Source organism: Urocitellus parryii, chromosome 9 (assembly GCF_045843805.1).
Source record: "Urocitellus parryii isolate mUroPar1 chromosome 9, mUroPar1.hap1, whole genome shotgun sequence".
NCBI lineage: Eukaryota > Metazoa > Chordata > Mammalia > Rodentia > Sciuridae > Urocitellus > Urocitellus parryii.
The window spans coordinates 9,345,215-9,357,811 of record NC_135539.1 but is presented as its reverse complement, the minus strand read 5'-3'; the positions used below and the strand labels follow the sequence as shown (position 1 = coordinate 9,357,811).

At 49.7% G+C, this 12,597-nt stretch overlaps 1 protein-coding gene across 1 annotated transcript in view; it reads right to left on the bottom strand.

Annotated features, from left to right (window-relative positions):
• The window catches only part of Snx29 (sorting nexin 29), a 384,257-nt gene that overhangs the window by 117,251 nt on the left and 254,409 nt on the right, over positions 1-12,597 (bottom strand). Inside the window, exon 16 of the mRNA XM_026385539.2 lies at positions 7,869-7,985. Coding sequence (XP_026241324.2) covers positions 7,869-7,985 — 117 coding nt within the window. The remainder of the gene's footprint in view (positions 1-7,868; positions 7,986-12,597) is intronic.

Sequence of the window (12,597 nt, the reverse complement as noted above, 5' to 3'; positions counted from 1 at the left end):
AAACCAGGCTGCTCACAGGGGGGACTAACGGAGTCTGTTGCCCAGCAAAACAGGAGGGTGTCTTTCTGGATAATCCAACATGCGGGTCAGCAGTGTTACCCTAGACACTGCAGGTGCGGGTCGGATCCATAGGCTGTATGCACCAGGCTGTAAGGAGGGACCTGAAGTCACAGTTCCCGCCTCAGGGAAGGCTTCAGCCCACAGGGAAGAACAGAAAAGTCAACACACAACGCTGGAGCAGGAGGTGCCACAGAGACAGGCCAGGTCTGCAGCAGGGAGAGAAGGGGGTGGGGAGTCTACAAGCGGGTTCCAGAGGCTGATCCTACTCACCTGCTTCACTGAAGTCCACACAAAACATGAAGGTCTTGAACCATCAAAGGATAAGAGAAAGATGTGCAGTGTTGGGGGGTGCTTACGGTGAATGGCAATAACTGTTGTGCTGTACAGCATTGTAAATCTTATTAAACAAGATATAATGGGGCCAGGCGCAGTGGCACACACCTGTAATCCCAGCAGCTTGGGAGGCTGAGGCAGGAGGATCATGAGTTCAAAGCCAGCCTCAGCAAAAGCGAGGCCCTAAGCAACTCAGTGAAACCCTGTCTTTAGATGAAACACAAAATAGGGCTGGGGATGTGGCTCAGGGGTCGAGTGCCCCCTGAGTTCAATCCCGGGTAACAACAACAACAACAAAAGACAATGAGGAGGAAGAGAGAGGGAGGGACAGAGGAGACAAAAGGGACAGATGAGGGAGAGGCAGATAGAGAACTAGATGTGGACGAAAGAGAACAGAGAGAAAGGGGAGTACCTCGGAAAGCCAGTAAGAGCTGCTCACTGAAACCAATGTCAAGAGGCTGTCAGAGCCAGGGAAATCCAGTGCCCTGGGCACCTGAGGAGACGGAAGGAGGCCAGTGGGATCCAGGATGGGACACCTGGCCCGCGGCTTACCCCGTGGACTGTGGGCAGGTCAATGTACCCCAAGGCCATTCTAGGTTACCTCCTCTCCTCCTGGCCCTACAAATTCAGCACCAAGACAGCCCATGAGATACAGCAGGCTTGGGCGAGCTCCCTGCTAGCTGGCATGTCAATAACACGGCATTTAACTGTGCCCTAGTTTTTCCAAATACATTCCTGAGAACACAGTTCCAAGAACATCTTAGAAAAGCTATTCCTTGGCCAAATAATTTGGGGGATGGTGCTACACTCAGGCCCAAGGCACCACGAATAACTCTCTGGGAAGTCCTACAGGAAAGCCTATCACTCCTCCTCTAATTTTCAAACATCTTCCATCACAGGCACCTCGCCCAACGTGGACCAGGTGTGCCCACCCTCTCCATCACTGTCCTGCTTTTAGAAAACGGCTGTCTCCAGATTCCAAGTGTTCAAAGAACCCTTTAACATCAACACAAATGACCAATACGACTAACAAACACACTCTGAGGCACCATGTGAACAGGAGAGACGGAGGTAAGGCCGGTGCGGGCAGGAGACCCGCCTTGGAGCACCCTGCCAGGGGGTTTAAGAGCACCCACAGCGCTCTGCCTGGGGCACGGCAGACACTGGGCTTTCCTTGAAAAGGACAGGGGTAGGTGGGGGTGGGTGAGCTGCCTGGGCCTGGCCTCGGAGCCCTGGGTTCCACTCAGAACTACCATGAATGAAGCCACCAGCCTTCAGAGCCACAAGACCTCCACACCTCAGTGTGCTCTGCTGAGAAAACAACCTCCCGGGGCAATGACCCAGGTTGACCCGAGGCGAAAGGATAAAAATGCACACCACCCACACCCACAGCAAACCGCAGCACCGCACCGCAGGCGGGTGGGGGAGGGCAGGTGAGGGGACTGAGCCAGCTGCACCAAGGTCATGAGTAGGGGCAGTGACCCCACACACCGCAAGTTGTGCAGACTTCCTCCCTCCTTCCTTTCTTTTTCTATCAGGGGTGCTTAACCACCCAGCCACATCTCTGGGTCCCTCCAGCCCTTTTTGTTATTCTGAGACGGGGTGAAGGATGTGGAAGATAACATCCCCCAAGAAATGGAGAACAGCAGCCCCCCGCCCCCAGGAGAGGACAATGGGTCCTGGGAGAGAGAAGGTAGACATTAGCTCTGGGCTGTAATCTTTCGAGTCCTGGAGGGGAAGGCAAACATGTCGGCTCTGGGCCTGGTAACAATGAGTTTCAAGCTTTTACAACTCTTTCCCCGAGTTAGAATAAGTTTCAAGCTTTTACAGCTGTTTTGCCCACTTACATTTTTTAATCTGCACAACTTGTTTTCTGACTGTCCGGCCAGCATGTCCCAAGCCTCTAACGATTAAGTCACACTAAACATTCTGCTGTGATGGACTCTCATTAGGACCCATAAAACACAGAATGCGCCACTTGCCACCCCACCACTGCCTGATGAGGACGGCTGCTGATCCGAGGTCTGCTCCCATTTCTGGTTATTTCTGCTTACACGGGGCCCTGCTAAGTTGCTGAGGCTGGCTTTGAACTTGCAATTCTCCTGCCTCAGCCTCCCAAGCTGCTGGGATGACAGGTGTGTGCCACCACACCTGGCCAGGCCTCTCTTCTGCTTCAGTGGAGGTGACCAGAAATGGGACAGAAAAAGAAAGCTGCCTAAGGGGCAGACAGAAAGAGGAGCCCCGCTTCCACCACACAAAGCCACTTTTGCTCCCCTGTGGGAACACCCTGGATTTAATGAGCCGCTTGTCTGGCCTTCACCGCTGTGACTTTAATTGACCTCTCCGTCTCGCAGTCTTTACAAGGTTCTATTTCCCTGTCTCCATTTATTATTCAAACTAGGAGCTGTTCTCCCAGAGTGTAATCAAATCCTGCTAAAAGGGTTTTAAAAGAAAAAAAGAAAGAAAAAACCAAACTCCAGCATTCATTCACATCTTATACCAGAGGGAAAAAAAAAATAATGAGAGTCCTAAAAATACCTATATTCAAAAAAAGAAAAGGAAAAAAATTCAACCCTTAATCCCAAATTCCTTCTCCTTAAAATAAGTAACTGAGCTTAGAGTATGACATTTAGAGCAGAAACTGTGTCCCTGCTCCTGTCTTTTGCTTAATTATCATTGGATCTCTGCAGTGATCCTCTGCTCTATGAAAATGAAGTTATCGTGAAACATTCATTGAACACCTACTACTTGCCAAGCATAGTACCAGACACAGGAGTTCAGAGATGAAAATGGGATGGGCCCTCGTCATGTGTCTGGTACCTGATTCACTGGCAGTGTCCTAGGGACCCTCCTAAATGGTTGGTGCCATGTTCATGCCCACTTGTCAAAAGAGGAAATTGAGGTTCCACATAAGCACATTGGCTTGACCCTTGAGTCCCTGGGGTACTCGGATGCCTAGGGGAGGTCTCACCCGCCCCCCAGAGAGCCAGGCTAACTGGAAAAGAAGGGGGCAGAGCCTGAGATTCCCAAGGACACGCCTCTTACAGTGCAGAGGAGGAGATGCCTCCGGAGATCATGTTGGACTGGAAAAGGCCTCCTTCCTTCTGCCCCGGCTCTTGATTCTGGGGAAATGACCAAGGTAGCCCCGAAGCAACAATGACAAGTCAAGGCTGTCCCTGGGGTGCCATGGAGATGACCAGCTCTTCCCAACAGCCTTCAGGTCCTTATGACCATTGCACTCTTTCCTGCTTCTTGCCATCACAGCTCGCCTACAGGAAAAATGGTGACAAATAGAGCCACCTCTATGTGAGTGGCCGTCCTGGACCTCAAGGGATTCAGGCTGAAGCTGGGGAGCACAAGTGGAGGGAGAAGATGGGCCTGCAGTCACAGAGGCCCAGGGAGACTTGGACACCATCTGACCGTCCACTCCATGAGGTGACCCACAGCTGAGCACCTACCCTGAGGACCAACTGGGATTCAAAGGAAGCAGAAAGAAGCGCAGAGTGGTCTGTGATGGATCAACGGAAAGTCATCATGATGGGAAGGGAGAGTCCCCGTCAACACGACGCAAGTGGAGCTAACCTTGCCAGGGCATCGGGAGGGATCCTGAGGAAGCACGAGGAGATGGTGGGAGGGTCACTAGGCCCAGAGCAGCATTTCAGCAATAGGGAGACGGAGCGTGAAAGCCAGGAGGACAGGAGGCCCAGCACCACGAGGGGCACACAAGGAGACATTGGTGGGGCCAAGCCCTTTGTAGTGCCACATTTATAAGAGGACAATGCCTGACACGTTGTTGGAACCCGCTCAATTATGGCCTCCTAAAGAAAGCTGGCCCCTGGAAAGAACTGTCCTGCTGCAGGCAGAGGGAACTGGAAGGTGGTGGCAGCCCTTCCCAAAGCCAAGACCCTGCAAGACAAGAAACCTGGGCCTTCGAGTCCACCCAGAACCTTCCAGCCTGAATGCAGAACTCCACGGGGTGCGAGCCAGACTCTGCTGGAAGCCAGCAGGGCAAACCCTGTGAACCCCTCAGCAGAGGGCTGGTCAGGCCTGCTCAAGGAAACCAGTGCAGTTCTCAAAAAGAACGACAGACCTGCATATAAAGTGAGACACAGATCTCTAAAGTGCTTGTTAAATGAGGAAAAAGTAACAGAGAACAATGAATTCAGCAGGCTACTGGTAATTAAGATGCGGAGGTGCGTGCCCGAGACTGACTCAGGCACCGCTCACCTCTGCAAAGATAAACCCAGGGCTCCTAACACTTCTTGCCTCTGGGTAGAAAACCCAGGGGCCACAGTGAAGAGGAGATTTATTTTTCACTGAAAACCTTTTTTAACTACTTGACTTTTTTTAGCATGTGTAAAATAAGATTTGTCAAGAGTCCAAGATTTTGAAACTTCAACTGTTAAAAAAAATAAAAATCGAATCTTAAGTCAGACCCAGATGTGCCACTTCTCATGGTGGGATGCTGGGCCAGTCACCTCATTGCTAAGCCTCAGTTTCCTCTTCTGCAAAATGGGGATCATAAATAATTAATTGTAGGGTGGATGAGGGTTAAATAAAGCACAGATGCTTAAAAGTATGTAATCAAATTTTTGGCAGACAGTAGTTACCCAGTAAACATCAGCAATTGATATCAGCAGTTCACCATTCATATTGGCTAGGTGACTGCACCAAGTTCCATGGTGACAGTAGTCATCTACCATTCTTTCAGCATAAAGGACACCACAGAGTCCAGACTGGGCCTACTCTAAGGAACAGTCACCGCTCAATTCTTGTCTGCCCTCAGGGCCCCTCTCCCACAAGGCCTGCCTTGGAGGAGGGGGGAACACTTGGAGTTGGGTGGAGACAAGAAGCCTTGCCTGCTCAAGTCTGCTCCACTCACAATGGGGAAAAGAGGTCAGCACCAGAGCTCCTGAACCCCGCAACTCCACTGTGCTTTCTTAGGGCTGCAGATACATGGACAGGTGGAGCCACAGTGGACACTGCCCAAGTCCTTAATGTGGAGAAGCCACTGCAGAGAAACCCTCAGGACTTGCTCAGAAGGACACAGACATTTAATGCACGGACCCTAATTACCCCTGCTCCCCAAATTCCCTGGAGTAGGTGCAGCATGAAGAGAGAAGATAGACTTCAGATCCGAGTTTGAACCCAGCTGTGTGCACACTTCTCAGAACCTCAGTGGACCTGTGGAATGGTGGCGTCACTCCATCTAACTAACCCGAGCTGGGAAGGGGCCAAGTGGTGTACCGAGGAAGAATGACCCCGAGTTGATAGTGCAGAAGCTGCCTGAAGGGGATGTCATTTCCTCAGATGAGTCTCCTTGATTTAATGCATATTGGAAATTTTCACCATGATTAAAAGTGAGTAATCAAGCCAAAGGCCGAGAGGGGATATTTACAACACACGCAAATGAAAAATAAATGAAACGGTCCGCAAAGAGTCAGGGAGGAAACAAATAATCCAAGAGAAAAATGGGCAAAGCTTTGAAAAACCAGTCACAAGAGTGGAAACCAAAACAGGCAGCAGCAAACCAAAGGGCGGCCAAATTCCCTGTGGCCAGGAAATACAGCCCAGATGCTCGCGCACTCAAGCGCTGGTGGGTGTAAGAGTGCTGGCGGAGATCTTGCACAGCTGGAGGATCGCACGAAGGTTCATCTACTTTGCAAGATGGTGGACCTAAAAAAGTTCCACGTGCCAAAGCTTGGCAACTCCACACCTGGCCACTTAGAGAAACAGGTGTACGATGGCCCTGGGAAGTGATGATAAAGGGCTGCTAATATCACAAAGAGGGACAGCAGACCTTATCCTCTCCTCGCATACAACACCACCCCAAGGATGGGGCTGTGTCATCAGCAAAATTAAACCTGAATTCAACCTACAGTTCCAAGTGCCAACCTAAGGAAATACAGGAAGGAGCGTGTCCAATGGCACCAGAGGCTCGGCAGCAAGGTTCAGGGGTAAATGGTGTGAGGCAAATGACCTGGTGTCTTCGGCAAACAAGCTGATTGGGGGAGAGGTGGGGAGGGGAGAGGGAGGACAGGGAGAGGGAAGGAGAGAGGGAGAGAGATAAGGGAGGAACAAAGAGGAACCACAAAGAGGAACCCGAGGGAGCAGCTGAACACAGAGACAGAAGAACGGTGGGTACCGAGTTCTAGGGGAGGAGGAGGGAGTCGGTGATTAATGGCGATGGTTTCAGCTGGAAGACGGAGTGTTTGCTGCATAACATGGGATGGGCTGAACTACACATGGTCAGGATGGTGCATTTTATGTTATATATATATATTTTTTACCATAATTTTTTAAATTATGGAAGACAAAGACACATAAGAGACATACCAGCCAATTTTAATATGTGAACCTCATATGATCCTGAATTCAAAAAATTATGAAATAATGGAATGGTTGGAAATTCAAACACCAATATTCGATGGTGAATGGGAATTATTGGTAATTGGAGGTGATAATGATACAGTATTTAAGTTTTCTTAGTTTTGGACATATATAGCACAGTGTAGAGAAGGAAGCAAGAATAAGTAATTGAAACAAGACTGGCCATGACTCAGAACCGCTGCACTTGACACTGGACAACATATAACAGTGCGTTCTAGTTATTCACCTCCCCGTGGGCTCCAACCATTTTACACAATAAATAAGTTTTAAAATGAAGCTGCTACATGCGGGCACCAAAGGACCAGTGTTGGACCGCTCACAGTATCGGGTCTCAGTAGTAAAATGCAGGGAACAACCTATGAGCTTATGATGGGATAAAAAATATTTCAGTGTTTCATTCAACACAAAGTGAATGAACTAGATCAGGGCTTCTCAACCAGAGGTGCCTGTGCCCCTAGGGGGACACTGAGCAATGTCAGAAGCCATATGTGGTTGTCACAACTGGGGGAGGTGAGGCTACTGCCTTCTGGGGAGTGGAAACCAGGGACCCCCAGTGCAAGGGGCAGCCCCCATGATGGAGAACCACACAATTCAAAGCATCAGCACTGCTGTGCTTGAAAATCCCCATGGCTAGATGGACATGGGATGCACTCCTCAAACCACAATACTGAATTAAAAACAAGTGACAAACAGATATGACACATACTATCACATGAGTCAAGCAAAGAACACAAAACCCAGGCTACTCGTGGAAATAAGTGTACTAAAGTATAAAACCTGGAGGGGAAGGCTCTGTGCCAATGTCAGACTATTAGAGTAACAGGGCACGTGGCTGCAGAATTTGAACCACTGCATGTATTCCACCTCTTCCCACCCGTGAAAGAGCGAGGTCCCAGGGTCCTGTAGTTCACTCTGGACAGTGGGGACAAGGAGCTGCCTTCTGGAGTGTCTGTGCTCCCCCACAGCCTTGATACTACCAGTGATGCACACACCAAACAAATCAATGGGGCTGTGGGCCATGCAGGCCAGTAGACGGGGAGAGAGGGCAGATGGCAAGGCTAGACCCACCAGCAGGGAACACTCACCGGGCCCCGGAGGTCGATGAGCTCCTGCCTCATCTGGGACACCAGAGCTTCCTTGGCCACCAAGGCCCTGTGCAGGCGCTCGTTGAACTCGATCAGCTCTCCATGCATCTCTGCCACCTGGAAAAGACAAGCATCACACCTTAGCACCCAGAGGCAGACCTTCCCCCATGGCCTTTCCCCGCTCCTATGTCCTTATTCCTGCTGTGGTTCAGCAGGGCTGGGGCTAGAGACGATGGCGTTGCTTACCTATGAGATACGCAAATCCACTCGAAAGTAGAATACAGTTTGATTTGCTTGATTTTAACACTTTGGAGGTGCCAGGCCACAGTTCATGGTCAAAATCTGGCTGTATCTAACCATATCTAGACCTTGGAACATAGGCTTGATTTTTCTAGAAAGGTGTTTTCTCCCTAAGCTGTGCCATGTGTGTCCAGAATGTCCCTACTAACAGCACAATGAGAGTGACTGCAACCGTTCTGAAAACTAGGAACGCAGAGCCAGAGTCTTCTCTAGGGTGGTGCCAACTATGGTGATGGACACAACAGCCAGTGCACAACTATATCCCAGTCGCTGCCAATTGCATGGCAGGATAACCCCGCCATATGTGCCTCCTGGCTTCACCACAGGCTTTCTGGGAGGCAGAGACTGCTACTCCCACATCACAGAAAGAAAAGCTGCATATCAGGAGTCTAAGCTGTTTGCTCAAGGTCATGCCGCTGGCAAAGGGCAGACCAGAGCCCTGGCTGTGCGCTATGATCCTGCCATTGCATGGTGCCCAGATGCACCCTTCAGGCCCGCAGTTAGCAGGGGAACTTCTCTAAACTGAATTATTTGGGCTGACACCAAATAAATGAAAATGGAGGTGGCTATATGGTAGGCTATATCAATGTATAGCCACTCAACTACAGTTTCTTTAAACATTGTAGAGAAACGTGAGGTGTCATTCTACTGTGCTGTCACAGAACCCAGCAAGAAGACTCCCACAAGCACCTTCCAGGGAAGCTGTGGAACGTGAGGTGGAGGAGACCCTCACTCAGCCTGGCCCCTGCCCTGCCCAAGAGCTCAGCTCCCTGGACAGAGCCCTGAGCACCGACTGAGGAGTGCTCATCCACGGGGCTACTGGGCCTCTTGGGGTAGGTTATGGGAGATACAAACCCACTGTGGGAATGAGGAAGGGAGCAGCTCTGTGGGGGCAGGCAGGGCCACTAAGTCGGGTCTCCCCTGGAGCAACAAAGGGAGGCCTGCCTTCTGCTCCTCCCTCACACTAAGGGCAAAAGTCAGAGAGGGAAAGAGGGGCACCGGGGTCTGCCTCAGGGCGCTACCCTCCCGTTCTCTACTTTTCCTTCCTTTGGTCTCTCAGCCATGAGTACTCTCTTGTGTATCCCAATGAAACTCTAAAGAGTTAAACTCCTTAAGAGAGTCAGACGTTCCTCACTGAAACAAAAGAGCCATTGCGCCATCAGCAAAAAATGTATCCAACTCCTGTCCCTGGGACACTTATATCAACTCCAATGCACTCCCTTGTTCCAAGGTGTCCCCCCAAACTATGTGCAACACTAAGTGAAAATTGCCCAGAGATAGTACAAGAAGCGTGCAATTAGCCACGGGAAACAACGTCACTGAGCCATATCATCAGCTTTTTTCTTTAAGACCCCAAATTAGTATTTCCCAGTTGCCTTACTCCTTTTGTGTAAGGAAAGCTTACGTCGATCCTCTTTCAGCCTTTAACAAACCAATACAGCATCTCTAATAACATCTGAGTGAATCCTCACACAAGAATCACACAAACCCTCCATGAGCTTCCTCGGGGCTGTGATCCACTTACTACACAGCCACCAGGAGCACACAAACACCTGCTAATGGGCCCCACAAAGTTACAGTCTAAACAAATGCCACTGTCATTCCAAAAGCAAAGACAGTTTTGTAGTCTTGCCTCTCCATTGTTTGGCAGTGGGAACAGAGTGCTGCCGCAGCTGCCCATCAATGCACGAAACATCGAATATTCCAGGTTCAGGTGCTGTTTGTCATGAGCTTTCAAAACCCAGGTTCCCTTTTGCAGCCAGAAGATGGACTGGACCACATTCAAACACCCATTTCACTGGGCAATGAGGGAGGGACCCAATGCAACGGAGAAGACATAACTTGATGAAATAATTTCATCATGAAACTGTGGCATCAAGCCCACCTCCAAAACTGAGCTTCTCTACTGCATGTTCCTGTAGCCAGTCACTGGAATAAACAGCCTTCCTCTTACATAAACCATGAAGCTCCCTGTTTCTCAAATAATCATCCCCAAACTCTAGCACAACTAGAAACAAATTCAAGACTAAGAGACGCCTCGGAGATCACAAGTATTTCCCAGTAGGCTGCAAAACCACTGCCACCTGAAATTTTCATCAAGCTTGCAGGGCACACACGGGTCTCCTGTGATCATCTTATTTACAGTGGCCAGAGAGAAATGCAGGAAATGGGTTACAGAGAGAATAGGTTGTCACCATCCACTCTGCCCCAAGTAGCAGTGTTCTTCCAAAGTCACATCTCATATTGTCACCTTTTTTTTTTTTTTTTTCAATACCTTCAATGTTTCCCCCACCCTAAGGATGAAATCCTAACTCCTCTCTTCAATCCCACCTGTTGCTCTCAGTGTCTCCCTAATGTCACTCAGCCCTACAGGACGCGAATTCCATACTCATGCTAAGGTCTAGGAAGTCACCAGGTAGCAAAGGAAACTGTAGGTGCAAAGGCAGGTACCAGAGGCTGGCAGGAAGTTGAGAGGGGGATAAGGTCAAGCTTTGGCGTGAAACAGGACTGGGCCCATTTGGCTACTGACAGTGTGCTTGGTGCAAGACAGGAGCCCCCATAAGCCTGAAGCTCATCATCTACAAAATGGGGATCAAACTCCACTCTGGCCTCACTGGGCCACCATGCAGAGGAAACAAGAGTGCACTTCACAGGTGTGGCAGGGTGAATGCTGAGCACAGGAGCAGCTTTCCACAACGGGTACTGATGTCGGAGACAGGGTAGAGGAGACCAAGAAGCAGGTCTCTAGAGATCAGCTGGAAAAGGGCCCTCCCCAAAGATCGTGCCTCCTGAACAGGATGTACCACATTAGGGAGCTGGGTGACTATGGGGAAACTCACTGTCCCCAAAGCAAGAACGTCGCGGAGTTGCTAACCATCTGCCAGGTCGCTAACCACACAATTCACATGCTGTTACATTTGGTCAGAGAAACCGCGATAGAGCCACTTGAGGGAAGACGGGTGTCAGAGAAGGGCTCTCCAAGAGACACTCAGGAGTCGCCATCTAATGGACCTTGTGTGCCACACAGTCTTCAGGGGCAAACCCCTCCCTACATCCCCACCAGACACATGTTCTGGATTGTCAACGCTCAGGGCCAGTTTGAGGTTCATGACTCTTTCTGCTCTTTGTGGTTTTGTTCCATGGCAATTACCCTGAAAATCTTTAGGAAGAAGTACCATTTATTGACACCAATGACAGTGACAAATCAAAAGTCAAAGCCAGGTGGAGAGACAATGAACATGGCTGATAGCTCCCAGCACCCAGGATGAGCCAAAGGATGAGGCATGGAGACTTGGTTCTCAGAAAGGCCTGAGGGGAACCAGAGGCTAGAGGAAGATGTGGCCCTCAGCTGTGCCAGGAAGGTACACAACCGATCAGGTGTCAGCCTATGAGTCACCCTTTGGGTTTCATCCTCTGGCTAGAGAGATGTAAGGAGTTTGAGTACCAAGGCTGCTCAGTATCTATCAATGTTTGGAAGTCTCCGTCTTTGGTTTAGCAAATCCCTGCTGCACGGTCACCTGCCTGTCTTCCTGCACATGCGCTCAAAGCACGAATTCAACTGCCAATGGCTAGAACTTGCCTAAATGCTCACAGGGGACTGGTTAACTATCCCAGGGTTCCCTACATTCCTACTGACTGCCCCTTTGGCAGACAGCACTAATCCATCACAATATTCCTTTAGAGGATCCCCAGGCAGCCTTGACCAATCAGTCAGGGGCTTGGCCTAGCACATGACATCTATTTAGTAGCCCTAGCCTAGAAGATGGGGGATAGTGTCTTCCAGAAGGTGACATTTAAGTTGGGACTTGGAAGATGATGCCTTGGGAGTTTCAGGGGAATGAGAAATCTCTTCCAGCTGGAGTATCAGGGAAGATGATCTCCAAAAATAATGTGGTTGAAAAAGCTTTAAATCTGCGAAAATCCCAGGGATTATCATAATTACCTGCCAAATCATGAAAGGATTATAAATTGTTTTTTTTTAAGCCTCTGGTATTTCTTTTCATACTAGAATGTTCCATGCCATTGCATCCAAGTAAATAATGCCTCACCCTCTTTGAGCTAAGAAATCAGATGTTTCTTGCTTGAGAATGAGACACCTCTCTCTGTCCAAGTGTCCATAGAATCTGAGGCTGTTCTGGTCACATCCTCAAATTCTCTAAGAACACTTACTTAGATGGTTCAGAATCCATCTACCACCGAAGGGAACCCTCCACTGTCTTCTGGCCCAGTTCACAGTGGCTGTGGGAGGCGTCTGGAAACCCTCTATAACAACTCCCTGGCACTAGCCAACATCCACACTGCCCTAACACACTTGTGAGCACCAACTGCATACCAGCCCTCTGCAGGCTTTAGGAATCCCCACAGCCTCCCTGCAGGTGGGCACACCTTCCTCACAGGTGAGGCTGTCAAGGTTTGAAAGAGCTGAAGT